The 18,134-nt window shown below is 35.9% G+C and overlaps 1 protein-coding gene across 3 annotated transcripts in view; it reads left to right on the top strand.

Annotated features, from left to right (window-relative positions):
• LOC150096721 (uncharacterized protein KIAA2013 homolog) overlaps positions 1–18,134 on the top strand; it is a 401,644-nt gene that overhangs the window by 347,245 nt on the left and 36,265 nt on the right. For all 3 annotated transcript variants that reach the window (XM_090407839.1, XM_090407838.1, XM_090407840.1), the window contains exon 14: positions 3,360–3,624. In XM_090407839.1, the coding sequence (XP_090263965.1) occupies positions 3,360–3,624 (265 nt within the window). The remainder of the gene's footprint in view (positions 1–3,359; positions 3,625–18,134) is intronic.

Below are 18,134 nucleotides of genomic sequence, written 5' to 3'. Positions count from 1 at the left end.
CTACAAGTTATTTAAGAATCCTTAGGTGTTGAACATAGAAGTCAATTATCTGTTGGATTTGATGAGGGTTGTAACATTTCATTCTGTTAAGGTTTTGATAGTGAGAAGTTCTTGTTGTAAGCTTAAAGGAGGGGAACAAATATTATGTGTTCTATTAATTAATGACTTGACAACACTGGTTTTTTGGGAGGTGTGATGAGCATACTTTTGACATGTATATCCCGCTAAAGGTAAGTTTCCTATAAACACTGATTGATAAAGTACCAGATGTTGTTCAAGTAAGAATAATGTCCAAGAATGGTAAACTTAGTATTTTCTTTTTCCATGGTGGATTGAATATGTGGGGTGAAGGCTATTGATCCAGTGGAGAAAGGTGATGTTTGCTTTCAGTATGAGGTCAAATAGCAAAAATGTCATGAACATAGTTAAACCAGAGAGAGAGAGAGGGGGTGGGGGGGGATGAGTGGATTAAAAAAAGATATCTTCCAGATGGCTCAAAAAATAATTCCCTGAAGATGGAGAGAGAGAACTCATGTCTTTACTTTTAATCTGTTTATAGATCTTGATTTTCCTTTTGAAATCACCTGATTGTATAACAAATTCAGAAATCTTTACAATATTAGGAGGTAAATCACCATTCAGTAAACTAATGCTCTCAGATAACAGAATGTTGGTAAATAAAGAAAAAATGCTAACATATCTTGTATTTTAATATCCTTAATTTTTTCAATACAGTTCACAGGTCTTATAGGACAATCTTCTTTGTGGATTTTTTGGAAAATTTACAGACAAACAGATCTTTCTGACCATGCACTTGAAACATGCCACCAGATTGACTGGAAAAGCATCCAGTCTTTACTTCAAGGAAACATTCATATCAAAACCTGGTATGAATGTTTCCTTGAACAAAGGCTTCCTTGAATTTTCAATGAAGCCTGTGAAAGACTTATCAACCAACAAAATCTCAACAAAAATGATGACCAGAAAGTCCAAGAATCTGAATAGCTAACCAATAACCTACACAACATCTGGAAAAAGAAAAATTACCTACACAGTGAATACCAAAAGAAAAGAAATTTAATTTTATAACAAATTAAATTTCTTTTCTTTTGGTATTCACTAACTCTCAGGCAGCTAACAGAATTTAAAAGTAAATTGCAGGATACTGTCAAGATACTGTAACCCAATGGTTGCAGGATCTTGAGTATTAGCCATTAAGTTGCAGTAGCTTGACAGGCACTATTATTTTGTCTGCCAGCCATTGTTATCAAGTTGTGATTATTGTACTTTGAGAACCCTTAATAAGTGGAGGAAAAATACTGGCTGTTGTTTATTATTATCATTTTTTTGAATTTACAGCTGAAGCAACTAAGACTATGAAGCCAGTATTATATCTGTAAATTGTGTGTGTTTTTCTGGCCAATTTGTCTATTTTGCAGGAAAAAACAAGTTTTCAGGAGGAGAAACCCTGCCACCTCCATATTAAACAACCATGATAAAGGTAGTTCTTCACATACATGCTAGATGAAATTCAAACCCAAGTCTTGCCAACCAAAGGTCATTGTCAATACCAACTGAGCTACAGCAGATCTCAAAAAAATATTGGTCATAAAAGTGTTTACTTTGTTGGAACATCCTACCTAACTGACTGTTCCATTTTTGTTGGTTTGTTAATCTTATCTTTACCTCTTTAAATTCCGTTTTTGTTCATTAGTTGTTGATTGATGCTCATCTGAATATAAAGAAATTTATATTATACTGCGCCACCCTATATTCAGATTAGTCTAAATAATATAGTGGAATCAATCGTCAACTATACTTATATTATCACTTTATCTTCAGGCCGAGGTTATTAACAGCTTTAAAGGCTTCCACGAAGGTCCGATTAATTTTATGAGCGGTGCAATGAAAGAAAATCAGGCAAACACCAAATTTAACTCAACAAAAGAAAACGTTTAATGTGGAATAGTACAACATATACATTCAAGTATAACTATCTGCAAAAGGTTATCAAATTGAACAATTACAAAAATTCATATTCAGATATTAGTAACTTCTTATTTAGGTTTGAGAATTATGGTTAATGTTGACACTTTTTAATTCTTAAAGTGTCAGTAATTCTTTCACATAGTTCTCTCTACCCAATTAGATGAATTAAATCATAAATATATTAGCTCAGTTTAAAGTATTCAGAATAATTACAATCCATTAACTATCAAACATTCATTTTTCAGTTCTTTATACTCAGTCAATCAAGTTGAGAATAGTTCTTAAAAGTTTAACTTTCCAAATGAACTGCCTCTCTTTCCACCATTATCCCTGAGTCCCTATCCTCATCAATTTCCTCTAATCCAGTGCCATCAATATAATAGACTGTATACAACCCAAAGTGCACCTTACATTTTGCAACATCAAATTGACAATCATTATCCTTTGTCCACAATGCCAATTTATTTAAATCATCCTGCAGTATATATCTATCTACATCACCTTTATTGGTCTCTGTATTTTTGCATCATCAACAAACAATTGAATATCCCCTCTTAAAGCTTTCTCTCTTCATTGATATGCAAAATAAAGAATAGTGGCCCTAATACAAAACCCTGAGGTACTTCAATAGTCACACTCATTCTTCTCATAGATTCCACTCCACCATATACTACTTGGTGGTGTCCTGTCTGTCCACTGCCACCCCCCAAGCTACTAACTTCATATACATTCCCATTTGTTTCAACTTTTTTAATAGTTTTTCATGTGGTATTCCATCAAATCCTTTTGCAAAGTCCACCAGTATATCCAGTTCCAGATGTCACTTTATTATAAAATATGAATAAATTACTAAGACAGGACTACCCATTATGAAGCTGTGTAGCCCACTATAGAGTATCGTATCCCTATCCACCTACTGTCGGATTTTACCTTTAACCAACTTTTCCAAAATTTTAACAACCACTCCTGATATAATAATTAGTAATTATTAATAATTGCTACTTCTGTCTTGGAGCCACTTATATGTAATGGAATTATCTTACCCAGTTTCCACTCCCTTGGAACCTTGCTAAAGTTGAGACTTAGATTGAACAACTTCATCAGAGTCAATGCCAATTCTTTTGCACATTCATGTAGTATACAGTGGTTGACATGCCATCCTGTCCCAACTCTGTATTACATTTATAGAAGTCAATTCATTCTTCAGAGTAATTATGCTAACAATTTATAAGTCTAAAAACTTCTTTTACATTTTTTCTTAACTTATGAATTTGATTATTTTTTATAATAGTGATTATGAATTAATCACTATTATTAATATGTATAAAGTATTTTTTGAGTACTTTATACATTTAAAATTTCTTTTACAGGAGCAGAAGGGGTAATGCAAGCAATGATACTTAGTTTCGGTGGCCTCAGATTTAGCAATCATCATTTAGAATTCAGTATTGATCCTAGAGATCTTCATCGAAATTACTACTTTCGCCGTATTAGCTATGGCAATGCCACTCACTTAAACATCAGTGTTGTTGTTCAAGAAGATAACAAGGCTGTTATTTATGTTGCTATAGATCGAAGTGTAAAAGATTATTATGCTTGCGATGGAGGATGTCTAGATACACCTGTAAAATTAGGGTATGTATAATAACAGAAATTTTATTTTAATTAGAGAGACATTACATCACAAAATTTTATATTACTGGAAACCAGTATTACATTTTCTATAATAAAAAGGAATATTATTGAATGTGCTGCTATCCTTGTGTGTTGCGTGTAAAGTAACGTGAACAATTACAACAACTTAATATATATCTAAATAGATTGGATCATCAAAATAGACAATAAGTATTTATTATTTCAGATATTTTACCAAAAAGGGGGGGAAAAAACTTTATCCATCATAACAAAAAAAAAAATAGTTCATGTGATTTTTGGTAGTGTTTGCTGCAGTGACTTGTTTTATTTTGTAATGGTTTCAGAGCACAACTTTTATGTGCATCATAAGGCACAGATACACGTCAGTCAATCAGTATGCTCTAACTTGGTTTGTACTCTTTTTCTGTGATTTTGAAACCTTTTAAAATGTCAGATGAACCTGGTGGTGTAATTTGGCTTGTTTGCTTTATGAATTTAAACTCAGTTTGAAGGCTTCAGAAGCGCCGTGTAACATATGTTTAGCATTTGGAAAAGATACGGTAGCAGAACGTACTGCTCAGAAATGGTATAAAAAATTTGTTTCTGGTGATGAATCACTTGAAGATGTACCACATTCAGGAAGACCTTCCATTATTGATAATGAAGAATCATGTGCCACTGTTGAAAATAATTCGAGATTAGCATATCAAGAACTTACACAAATTCATATTTCCGAATTTAGGGACACAAAACACGTGTTGAAATGATTATTTTACTTATTATTAATAAAATAATAAGGTAAATTAAATCTATGCTGTTAATTAATCTTTTTCCTAGCCTGACCTCTAGTGATAAAATAATAATAAAATAAAATAAAATTTTTAAAATAAATAAATTAAATTTATATAATTCTGGATTTGTACAGTTCACATTGTTATACTATTATTTTCTTCTGGCCTTGTACAGTTCAAGTTGCTATTGAATGTTGGGGGGGGGGGGGGGAACACTTCCAAGTCTCCTTGTGTTGAGATTTTTGATTTGGCTTTCTGGTTACTATAAAGGTTGCAAATGAGTCCTCCGCATCCTTGGAATGGTTAGACCTTCATTTTTGTTCAGATTTGGATTATGCTTGAGCATTTCACATGCTACTTTAAATTTCCTCTTGAACCAGTTTTGGTGCAGTGTAGGGACTTAGTACCTTTCCAATCAATTCTGTGTATGTTTGGAGTGCATGGTCAGAAAGGCAGTTTTTCCAAAATGGAGGTATTTAATGTGTCGTTTGTGTTCGTCCTTCCTAATAGGGATGGTTCGCCCTGTTTACCCTATGTATGGTAGGTTACATGTTCATTGTACCTCAGTTGCCGAACTTAATTCGTTTTTGAAGGCTGTTCAGAAACCGAATTGTTCGAAAACTGAAACCATTTTCCCACAAGAATTAATGTAAAATGGATTAATCCGTTCTCGAACCCCAGATGATTGCTTATTTAAACCTTTATAACAGTACTTCATGCATAAGATCATTTACAGACATAATGAAAATGCATAAAATCTTACATAAAAAGAATAAACACAATAAATAGATAAAATATAGATGAAAATTGATCGCCTCTTTATTTTTGAGTATTGTACAGATTGTTGATTTTACCTCAAGGGGCTCACTTTAGTGAGTACAGGCATGGCAAACCTGAGGTACCAGATGCTGGACCATGCCTTACTTCATCTAATATACATCTGTTATATTATTCTGTAGACTGGTCCCTCCCCTTCTTTCTTTGCTTTTTCTCCTCTCCTTGCTCCTTCCCCTGATGCTATTAGAGTATTCGAAGGCTAGGGATGAATCTTTCCTATCTTGCTAAGTCATTTCATCATATGCAGCCACCGAAGGAGGCAAGCTAGCCTCAATAGGTGCCGGTCCCAAGCCCGGATAAATGGCGAGGGTTGATGTCAGGAAGGGCATCCAGTCGTAAAACTTCACTGCCAGCTCTAGCTATGATATGAGTCAAAGAGAAAATGATATAAGGGCTAGGGCATACCCCTTAAGCAATGCGCAGCCACATCACCCTACAGCTGCGAGAAGTGGACGAGGGCTAACGCATTAAGGGCGGGTACGGTTAAAGAAGCGAGCCCAGCAGGTGGAGAGGATGTTGCGAGTGGGAACACTGAATGTTGGAAGCATGACTGGAAGGGGAAGAGAGGTGGCAGACATGATGAGGAAGAGGAAGTTGGACATTTTGTGTGTACAGGAGACAAGGTGGAAGGGGGGGAAAGGCAAAGGAACTGGGAGATGGATATAAATTGCTCTACTCTGGAGCGAATAATGGGGAAGAAATGGTGTAGGAATTGTGGTGTGTGGCAGAATGAAGGGCAAAGTACTGGAAGTGGGTAGAAGGAATGACAGGATAATGCGAATGAAATTGGGTCTTGGAGAAGAGCGAGTGGTCGTATTATGTGTATACCCCACAAGTTGGCTGTACAGCAGAGGAGAAAGATGAGTTCTGGAACGTGTTAGATGAAGAAATGAGGGAACTGGAAGAAAATGAGACGGTGATTGTTGGAGGAGACTTGAACGGACACATAGGGAGACAGAATAGAGACTGTGAAAGGGTGCATGGTGGCCACGGAGTGGGAATGATGAACCAGGAAGGAGAGAGGGTTGTGGACTTTGCAGTAGCGTTTGATCTGGCAATTGTGAACTCGTTTTTCTACAAGAGGGAAGAACATTTGATAACATTTAGGAGTGGTAACAACAGTTCACAGTTCACATATTGACTACATTTTGACTAGAAGAAAACATCTTAAGGTTGTGACAAATTGTAAAGTAATTCCAACAGATCAAGTAGCACAGCAACACCGACTGCTGTGCGCAGACTTTAAAATAAGATCGAAGATGAGAACCTCTGGATGCCATGGGATGAAGACAATTAAGTGGTTTCACTTAAAAGAGGAGAGTGTGAGGAATCGTTTTAGGGAGAGGGTGTTAGAGAGGATTTTGGATGGACTGGAAAGTGTACAAGATTGGTGGAAACATAATTCAAAAGTAATCCTGAGCTGTGCAATGGAGGTGCTTGGTGAGACATATGGAAAGTTAGAGAGCAGAAGGAGGGTTGGTGGTGGAATAATAATGTACAAGTGGCAGTGACAGCTAAGAGGAAGACAAAGCAGAAGTGGGATGAGTCAAGAGTGGAAGAGGACAGAGAGGTGTACAGAGAGAGAAAGCAAGAAGCCAAGAGAGTTGTGGCAAAGGCCATGGCATATCAAGATCTGTATGATCAATTAGAAACAAAGGAAGGACAGAGAAATTTTTACCAACTAGCGAAATGTAGAAATAAAGCAGCAAAGGACATCTTACATGTGAGGCAGATCAAAGACTCTGAAGGAAGAGTATTATGGAGGGATGTGGACATAAGAAACCGATGGAGAATATACTTTGACGGACTTTTGAATGAGGAAAATGCAAGGACTCACAGAGAAGATGGGTAGCCTTCTGAGGGGATGGCGCAGAACATCAGTAGAGTGGAAGTGACGGAGGCCATGAAGAGGATGAGGAATGGAAAATCAGTGGGCCCCGACAGGATTCCAGTGGAGGTATGGAAGGCAACAGGAAAATATACCAGAGGAATGGAGGGAGAGTACTCTTGTTCCCATCTACAAGGGTAAAGAGGATGCACAAGACTGTAAAAATTACAGAGGAATAAAGTTGATGCTCCACACAATGAAAATCCTAGAAAGGGTTCTTGATGGAAGATTGAGGAAGGAGGTGGAGATTGCAAAGGAACAATTTGGCTTAATGCCTGGTAGATCAACAACAGATGCTATCTTTGGGTTACGGCAGATGATGGAAAAGTTTCGAGAGAAACAACAGGAGCTACATCTGGCATTTATTGATCTGGAGAAAGCATATGATAGAGTGTCAAGGCAAGAAGTCTGGAGGTGTCTGAGGGAGAAGAAGGTTCCGGAGAAATATGTCAGGTCGGTGCGGGAGATGTACAGAAATGTGAAGACAAGTGTTCTGACCTGTCTGGGACAGACAGAAAGTTTTCAAGTAACAGTTGGCTTGCATCAAGGGTCAGCATTAAGTCCATTTCTGTTTAACATTGTGATGGAGGAGGTGAGAGAAGATGCGCCTTGGACAATGTTGTATGCAGATGACATCTTGCTGTGTGTGCAGATTCAAGAGAAGAAGCGGGAACTAAACTGGAAAGATGGAGAAAAGTACTGGAAGAGAGAGGTATGAGACTGAGCAGAAGTAAGACAGAGTATATGTGTTGCACGGTTGGCGGCGGCCAGGAGACAGACCTGGAGCTGGAAGGAAATGTCATCAGGAAGGTGAGGGACTTTAGATACTTAGGTTCAACAGTGGAAGAAGATGGAGGAGCTGAGAAGGAAGTGGGATGCAGGATACAAGCAGGTTGGAGGAACTGGAGGGAGATGGCTGGAGTGTTATGCAATAAGAGGGTGCCAATCAATCTGAAAAGCAAAATCTATACGACAGTAGTGAGGCCAGCTATGACGTATGCTATAGAAACTGTGGCCCTGAGGAAAATTAACATCAGCAGGATGGAAGTAGCAGAGATGAGAATGCTTAGGTGGATGTGCGGTGTGACCAGGAAGGATCGTCTGAGAAATGGCTATGTGAGGGGAACAGTGAAGGTTACGAACTTAGGAGCGAAGATACAGGAGGCAAGGTTAAGATGGTTTGGTCATGTGATGAGGAGGGAGGACGAATATGTGGGAAGAAGAGTCATGCAGATGGTTGTGCAAGGAAGGAGGAGACGTTGGTGGCCAAAGAAGAGATGGAGGGAGCTGGTAGAAGAGGACTTGAGGATGAAGAACTTGGATGTGGTGACAGCCTGAGACAGGAGGATCATAATCAACAGTGACCCCCACTTAAGTGGGAGAAGCTGCAGAAGAAGAAGTACAGATTGTTGATTTCGCCATACCGAACTGCATAGCAAGTTCAGAGACACGAACGCCATTTTCATTTGGATATGATTTCTTTTTTCATCTCTATCCCAGTGGTTCTAACAACTTTTCTTTTCGCTTTGCTGCTATCACTATTCTTCTGCGGTCCCATGGTGGCTTAATTAATAATTTATGAAAAAAAAAAAAAAAAACCATAAATAAAATCAAGAAAACTTACTGCAAATTTGAGCAGGTGTCTGCATTAAATGAAGGCTACCTCGTAACTGACGCTTTCCTGCCTTACAGCTCAGCACGCGGAGCATGTGGTTGCCGTTTGTCTATTCTGGAACCAAATTTTTGTTCGGAAAATATGTTCCAGAACCGAATTGTTTGAGAACAGAGGCGTTCAACAACCGAAGTTCCACTGTATTTTGTAAACCCCTGGGTGGACTAAGTGTGGAAGAGAATCTGTGGAAGAACTGAGTTGGTGTCTTAATTTTTTCAGGGGTTTAAAGGTGGTTTTGATGTTGTATTTGTGTAGTGTTCTGGCTATTTTTTCAGAAATGCCTCTAACAAAAGGTATGACAATAGCATTCTTGAAATCTTTTTTGTTTTTAGTGGTATCTCTGTGGAGAATCTTGTGAATAGTTTTTTTACTGTATCCATTTTTCATAAATGTATGGTTGATGATGTCTGCATGGTTAGTCTATTGGCTCTGCACTTCGCAACAATATGCCTGGGGAAGGAGTGTCCTAGGTTTGATTCCCATTGGTGACGTGAGGAGCTGAAGGATTTTCCTCAGCCATAGCCAAGTTAGCTGGTCTTGGGCGTGGACAGTAGGGTTTTTTCCTCAATTTATTCTGGGGTTTTTCATCCTGCAAATCGGGCAAACCAGCCTTGACAACTCAACACTACTGACATAGGATACACCGGGGAGTAGGGCTGACCACCTTATCTTGTGAATGGTTTGAGGTCCGATGATTAATAAACCCTCGACACCGCAAGGTAAAAGAGGGTAAAAGGAAGATGAGATGAGATTTGATGATCTCGTATTCCTGGTTTGGAGCTTGTTCATTTGAACAAATCATTTGAGCTCTGTGTTTAAGGGTGCTTATGACATTAGTTTTTGTGTTGTGTGGTGATAAGAATTTTTGTGTATGTTCTGGCCTGTGTGTGTGTAGGTTTGCGGTAGACTGAGAAGGAGAGACAGCCTGAGGGAGGACATGTGATGAGTGTGTCTAGGAATGGAAGAGAGTTGTTTTTTTTTTCCATTTCAATGGTGAATTGGATAAGTTTGTGTTGTTTGTTCAGGTGGCTAAGGAATGTATTTAATGCTTCATTGCTGTGGGGCCAAATGGTGAAAATACGTATCTTAGCCAAATTTTGAGCTTTATGCATGCTGACTCTAGAGCTCATTGCTCAAAGTCTTCCATATAAAACTTAGCTATTGGGGGGGAAAGTGGTGAGCCCATGGCTGTACTCTCTTTTTGAAGGTAAAAATTGTTTTGCCACACGAAATATCCGGAGTGGAGTACGTGGGCAAAGAGGGCCGTGATGTCGTGTGGAAATATGTTCTGTAGGAGCAAGATAGTATCATTGATTGGGACATTGGTGAAAAAGGGAAGTTATGCCAAAGCTGACTAATAAATCTTGGTCATTGAGTGTAATGTTTTAAATTTCGTTTATGAAATGTTGTGTATTTTTTATGTAGGAAGGGGACTGACCTACCAATTCCTTGAGTGTGGCCGCTAATTTTTTGGCTACGTGGTAATTTGGGCTGTCGATTCCTTCAACAATCGAACGTAGTGGTGTGTCTATTTTGTGTATTTTTGGCAGGCCATAAATTCTGGGTGCACGGGCATAATGAGATATTAGTTTTTTAGTTGTTTTTTCTGGCCATGTGTTAACGGATTTAATTAATTCAGTTGTTTTCTTTTTGATGCGTTTCGTGGGGGTTATAATTTACCATTTGGTAGGATATTGTCTGATACCAAATGGTTCAATTTTTCTATGTAAGTTGTCCGATCTAAAACAACAGTGGCACCCTTTGTCTGCATTTGTGATTATAATCTCCTGGTTTTTTTTTTTAGGGATTTGAGGGCCAGTTTTTCTGTTTTGTTTAGGTTGCTGCTTAGTTTTTTGTTTGAATTTAGTATACAAGATGTTTCCATACGTATTTTGTCAGCTAGATTGGCAAGGAGGATTAAACCTTTCTCGATATGATAAATGATATGAAGTTTGTTTACTGACCTTGGCGCAATGGTGTAATTTTAGACCTTTCTTCAACAGTGAGACTTCACCTTGGATGAGATTGTAGTTTGATTGGTTGATAACCAGGCCATGGTCCGATGGTCCGTAGATTTAATTTACCTTTATAGAGTGCAAGAGCATGTAGCTTGGTTTCCTATACACATGTATCCTTCTGATGATGACCTCAATACAGGGGTCGAAATGTCAAGTGTTATTTCATTGATAATAAGTAAAATAATCATTTCAAGATGTGTGTTTTGTGTCCCTAAATTCAGAAATACGAATGCTGATTACCATGTAACCTTAAAACTAAGAACTTTCACAAATGTTTAATGTGAGTGATGAAACAATTTGTTTACACTTGCATCAACAGGAAAAATCATGGAAGCTAAGCAAATGGGTCCCACATGCATTATCAGATGACAATAAACTTCAAAGGCTATCAATTTGTTGTTAACTTCATTGTTCAAATTCCTTACTGTTGTTCTTCACCCTCTCTGATGATGTCTTATGATATGTAAAATGAAATATCTGTAAAATAAATAGTATTTTTTATTGTGACACACACACACACACACACACACACACACACACACACATGTGAATGGTTACTTCTTTCATGTCATAAAAACGAGCCTTTTTTGGATTACTGATATTTTTAAGGTGAAAGTTTCCCAAAGTGGTGCATAAACCTTTCCTATAGATAAAATTGTAAAAGATTAAAATATTATAATGAAGGATGTGTAGATACAAGTGTAGGTGGTTGCATTTTGTTTGAGAACACTGAAGTAGGAGAGCTGTGCAAAAAAGACATGGGGAGGGGAAGAGAAGCTTATATAGTGGAATTGGACTGTATGTAAAATTTGGAACGACGAATGCAGCACAAAAATTAGAATCATCCTTTATCAGCTGCTCTATTCTTTAGATCAGAGGGTTGTCAGATGTCCTAGTATACATAGAATTATCTTGTATTTCATTAATATTTTTTATCCTATAATGTAATGTGTTAGGATGTAGCCCTGTTTTTGATTGGCTCAGTCATCAAACATACATATCAGATCATCCTAAAAGCAATGTCATTCTTACTGTACTTGTTCAAACATGTCTCAATTTGTCTAAATATAACATAACATCTGGAATTTTTTAATGAATTTTTGAAGCTTTATAAGTACCGTTAAGCTGAGGCAGCCTCATTATAAGGAATTCCACCTTGCAATACATAAGTTATTGTTTAAATAACCCTTTGTTACTATGGAGATCACTGAAGAGCACATTGTGCCTTATGAGTTCAAAAAAGGCAACAAGACTGCTGGCACTTCAAAAAATGTGCAAGAAGTGTATGGTGATAATGTTTTCAATGTGTGAAAGTGCCAGCAATGGTTCCAAAAATTTTGACAAGGGGACTAACTTCAAAGACTCCCCTCGCTCTGGGCACCCTGTCTCTCTCAATAATGATATATTGGAAGTCACTATTGCAAGAAATGCCAATGCAACTGTTGAAGATTTAGCTAAAGATCTTAATTCATCATCGACCATCCATCACCATTTGCAAGAACTTGGAATAGTGTCTTAAGCTCATCAAGTAGGTTCCTCACAAACTGACAAACAACATTCAAAGAGAGTGCATCAACATCTGCACTGCTCTTCATTCTCAAGAGGTTCAGTCTCTGTTTTTGAGTCGTGTAGTCACTGATAATGAAAAGCAGATACTTTACAATAATGTTAGCCACCAAAGGCTAACATTATTGTAAAGTGAGTTTATCCAGGGGAACAATCTAAACCTCAGCCGAAACAAGAACTTCACCCTCAGAACATTTTGTTAAGCATTTGGTGGGATATTATATGTGGGATATGGTATTATACACTTTGAGCTCTTGCAACAAAACCAAACAATCACAGCTGAAGTATACTCTGAACAACTTGATCAGTTGAATGAAAAACTGAAAAAAAAGAAGGTGTTCTCTGATCAATCCAAAGAGTGTTGTTTTTCACCATGATAACACACACTCTCATAGTGCAAAAATCACCTGTACCAAGATTGAGGAACTCGGATGGGAAAAGCTTCCACATCCTCCGTATTCTCCTATTGCACCTTTAGATTACCACTTATTTCAAAGTTTGCAATATTGAAATAAAAATGAGAGCAAACTGACAAATGTACAAATTACTTTTTTTTTAATGTAAAAGTATGTAAAAAAGAGCATACCTTTCAAGTATGAAAGCCCACGAAGTGTTGATAAATCTAAATATGCTTTTCATATTTATTTATTTATTTTTTTTTTTTTTTTGGTATTATGAATATGTTATTATCATACAGGCATCTACTTTGAGTCCAATGACTGCTGCTACTGACAATCATCCCACTCATTCAGTACAAAATCTACACACAAAAAAAATCTAATCCTCATCCCTTGTTGACTATACCAGTGGTGTTCGACCTTTTTTACTACGTGAGCTACTTTTCTATGAAAAGTTATTCGGCAATCTACTCTCTTATATATAAGTTATTCGGCGATCTAATCTCTTATATAGATCACGTTCCCCCAACCTGATATCTGATTATGCACAAATAAACAACTACAAAAAAATACACAACTAAAAACTTTGTGTATTTAAAAATTTATTTATCACTTTTAATTATTTTAATATAAAAAATATTTTAATACAACAAAAAAAACAATATATTGGAATAAAAAGTTTATTTCTCTCTTTTGGAAAACAAAGTTAGAAAAAACAACAGATTGATTACAAACTCACAAGTTACAAGAAATGCTGGTTGATTAAAAAAAAGATAATGTGAAATTTGGCATTGTTTGGACCTCGCAATATTTTCATAGTCAACTTCATATGAAGAAGTGGCCAGTCGTAGACAATCCAAATGATCATTCATAATTTGGTTTCTTAATTGTTTTTTTGCGACGTTCATATTTGAAAAAGTGGATTCTGACAAGTATGTCGATCCAAAACACGGTGGAATTCTTCGCGCAATATCAGTTAATATTGAGAATTTTTCATGTGCATACTTCCAAATAATTTCATTGTTTATTGATTTTAAATGTAAACTATTCTGAATGTTTATTATCTTAAGTTCTACTTCAGCTTGGTTTATATCAAACAGCCCACTAATTTTATTTGAAATTTCTGTGATATTCAAATTTTCCTGAAATGGATTATTGATAAAAGATACAATCATTTCAGTTTTATTAAAATCTTTAAATCTTGAATTTATTTCTTCCTCAACTAATTCTATTTCATGAATAAATTCTTTTAAATCATAGCACAGCATTTCTTGATTTTGTTCAAAAAATTTTAATAAATATGAGAGATGTCTAAATTCGTAGTCATTTATATTTTTCTTTAATAAAAGTAAGTATTGTTGGAAAGTTTTTATTGAACTTAACATATCAATTAAATTTTTATCTCTTCCTTGTAACTCTCACTTTAAATTGCTTAATTTCGTACAGAAATCTACTAAAGATGATAAGTGTAACAACCATCTTTTATCACTCAATTGGGATAAATATCTCCTTTTTCATCAAGAAAATTTTTTATATCGTTAATACAAGAAATCTTTCTAAAAATTGACTTCTGCTGAGCCAGCGAACATTATTGTACAACAGAAGTTCCCTATCATCAATCTGTCTGTAATTTAAATAACCGCCATTGCAGGGCTTTTCCTCAAACAGAATTTACAATTTTAAATGTAATATCCAAAACATCTTTTGTATTTAATCTTTTACTACACAGTACTTGTTGGTGAATAATACGGTGGTACGTTAAAAAATCTGGATAGTTGTCATCGTTTTTACATAATGAAATGAAGCCTGATTTATTAACTATTATTGCAGGAGCACCATCAGTAGTAATAGACACAAGTTTAAAAAGCAGAAGTTTGTGTTTTTTCACAAATTCATCAAATGCCGAAAAAATGTTTTCTCCCCTAGTCCTTCCCAATAATGGTATAATTTTCAAAAGTTCTTCTTTACTTTAATAATCTTGAAATACCATGCAAATAAATACCATTAACTGAGCAATATCAGTGAAGTCGTTTGATTCATCAAATTGTAATGAAAACGCACCACACTGGTGAATGTCTGACATTAACTGAGTATTCAGATCGGCACTTAAAATTTCAACTCTGTCGTAACTGTTGTTCTGGAAAGTTGTAAATCTTTAATATTTGAAATGATTTCATTTTTATTTTTAAAATCAGAAAATAAAGATTCTGCTGCTTCAAGAAACAATTTTATTAACTCTCCATCAGTAAGAGGCTTTTTTGCTTTTGCTAATAAATGACACACTTTCAAAGATGCAATAGTGACTGATATTGGTTTATTTATTACTTTCGAAATCATATTTTGTTGTCCAGAAAGTCCTGCCTTTAAATTTATAATTTTTGATTTACGTAATTCGGAAGTTTGGGGAAAATCTTCATCATATTTTGCATGTAGCCATCGAAAATGGCTCGCAGTATTACCTTTTTTTGGAATTGCTAGAGATGAATTACAAATCAAACAACAACACTTTCCATTTACCATTGTAATGAAAAAAATCCGTTTCCCATGCCTTGTGAAAATGATACGTCTTCGATTTCTTTGTTATACATCTACTTTTGCTATCCAGTCGTTACTGCGACATTGTAAACTTTTATTATTATTTAACTTTGTATACTTGTAATTTCTATTAATTACTTGTGATGTCTTTTACTCTATACTATATTCTCCGTTATTCTAATTTGCTGTTCGCGCTTTCTCTTTCTCAGAATCTCTCTTGTTTATCTTATTACGTGCTATGTTTATCTACCTTTCACATTACGATTCTTATGCCTAAGATATTAGAAAATTTATTTAAAATGAGACTGCACCACTAATATCTTTGATTAGCAAAAAAGAACTCAAATATACGGCTGGTAGATTTCTCTCTCTCTTTCTCTAACACAAATTCCTACATTAAAACTTTCACAAACAGTCGTGGTCTATCCTTTTTCTTAATTTCACGGTTTGGCCAACTCACTTAGATTCCCGCTCAACAAGTCCGATTTATTTTAGAAACAGTGCAGTTGTAAATAAACAAACAGGCAGCACTTTTTTAACAAGAAAGTCAATTGACAATTATTTACATTACTATGATGAAATATACACAATTTTAACATTAGGGAGATTGCTTTCTCTATTCATCTATAAAAGCTCTTTAGCAAAAATTAGGACCTTCTTTCTTCAACATTAAATACTTTCTTTAACACATAAGATTACCTACTCTCAGTTTACAAATTTTCACTTATTAATCTTTAAGCTTACTCGTAAAGAGGTTATCTAAATCTGTGTTAAGTTATCTTTACACATTAGATATCAACCTCTAACATGTCAATTGATTCTCTTATGGACATTTCTTAACACTATTAAACATATATCTTAAAAGTCTTTCTTGTATCAACTATAACAAGGAATTGTATAAAAGTTTTGAACTTACAAAGGCTCTGTATCTCACATTCATTCAAAAGTCTTTCACTAAAAGTTCTATGGCAATTCTTTAGTCTCAGATCTTCAGGAAATTTTGGCTCACCTGCATCTCATCGGGAATGTAGCAGGATGTGGGCTCGTTCAGCTCTGGCGAAAGGTTACTCTCCCTCGGCAAAAAGAAAAACTTACGAGCGAAGGTGCTTCGGGAAATTTGCCTTGCCTTTTCTCCTCTGCTTGGGCTCGTCGAACATGCTTGGATGACTGCCTTCTTTTTCTGCCGTTTCAACAGCTAGAACTGCCACCAACAGTTAACTGGATCCCTCTCTGGCCTGTAAACTTTTCTCCAGCAATTGGAACTCTTCCTTTTGGCAGTTTGAAACCTTGTCCGCAGCCTAGAAGTAGTCTCTATCTAGCGACGTCTTGAACTGAGAAGCTCCTTTCTGAAAGCGGGAAACTCCTCTCTCAAGCAACGTGGATCCAGGCAGTCTGTCTCTCTGACAGTGACTCTGGACCGGGCAGCCTCCTCTCTGACAGCAGTTCTGGAACTGGAACTGCTTCTGCTTGCTTCACTCCCTTTTTATTAGGCCTCCTCTGAGACCTCGCATGAAGTTTGGCAACCCCCAAAGAATCGGTATGAGTCTTTCATCTTAAGTTTCAAGTTTGGCATGCCTTTGGTTCTCCTCCACTTTCTTTTGATTATAAGTTGCCAGCCATCGGAAAGTTGTTTGAACTCTTTCTGACTGACTTGGGAGATGTTTACACTTAGAGCCTTCAAGCCTTTCTCATACATAACAAGTTTCAATGACAGTCTTTCTAATTCTGCCATGTACAGCTTCGGCGACAAAAACATTGCCTTTGTTTTTAACACTCTAACATATTCTTATTAAATATACAGTTAGCTTCAAAAGAGTTATTTACAAAAACATCTAATACAAACTATACCGAGACAAACAAAGTTTTGTAATTAAAATTAAAAGCCAAAAGGCTAGTTTTCTGGCAATTTAATAGTTATTAAATGGATAAGAATCCTATTTTGTTATATAGCCAGTAAGTGAAACTCAAGATACAAGTACACCTTTATGGCATTCGTATAGTGAAGGTATGTAAGTTCTTTTCACTAAGCATTGATATTTTCCTAGGTCTACCTACTCACTGATGAGACTTAAAAAAAGGTTGAAACCGGTCTGGGTAGTGACCTCTCCTCATAATGTAAAACAATAATACATCTCCTAGGAGCTGTGTTTTACATTATGAGAGAATATCAAGAATAGTGAGGGAGCTTGCTCCACCTTTGCTTCGAATTGCCTTCGCCGATAGTTTTTCGGCATTGAAACTCTTAGATCGTAGTTCTCGATCTTGAGTTTCACTTACTGGCTATATAACAAAATAGGATTCTTATCCATTTAATAACAAACAAAGTTTATTTTTGTTTATTTTTTTACAATATTCACATGGGACTTAACCTAAGTAAAAAATCGATAATGTGCTTTGGAATATTTAAGCTACAATCGAGTTTTTACACTTTGCTTATAATCATATTCACTCACTCGGCTCGCTGTTTGACTTCCACTGATCCAAATTAATTCATTTATCCGGACTTATAAGAAAATTACTGATTTGACAATTTTAATGAAAAATAAATAAACAATAGCAATACACTTAAAGTGAATTAAAAATAATACAAAATAATGATAAATAAAATATTATGTTTTCAGTTTTAATTAAATTTGTAAGTAAGGAGGAATACACGAGAAATTGACCAAAAATCTCTCTGCGTTCGACGGGTTGAACACCCCTGGACTATACTATACTCTTACACTACCTTTTTGAGGTGATTCTCTTTCATCTAGTCATGTAAAACCCTTTCTATAAAATCTTTTCCATGTTACATGTTTCTAT

This window comes from Typopeltis vanoorti, chromosome 18 (genome assembly GCF_054136105.1).
Source record: "Typopeltis vanoorti isolate ZY-2024b chromosome 18, IOZ_Tvanoo_1.0, whole genome shotgun sequence".
In the NCBI taxonomy this organism is placed as follows: Eukaryota; Metazoa; Arthropoda; class Arachnida; order Uropygi; family Thelyphonidae; genus Typopeltis; species Typopeltis vanoorti.
This window is presented reverse-complemented; position numbering and strand designations above follow the sequence as displayed.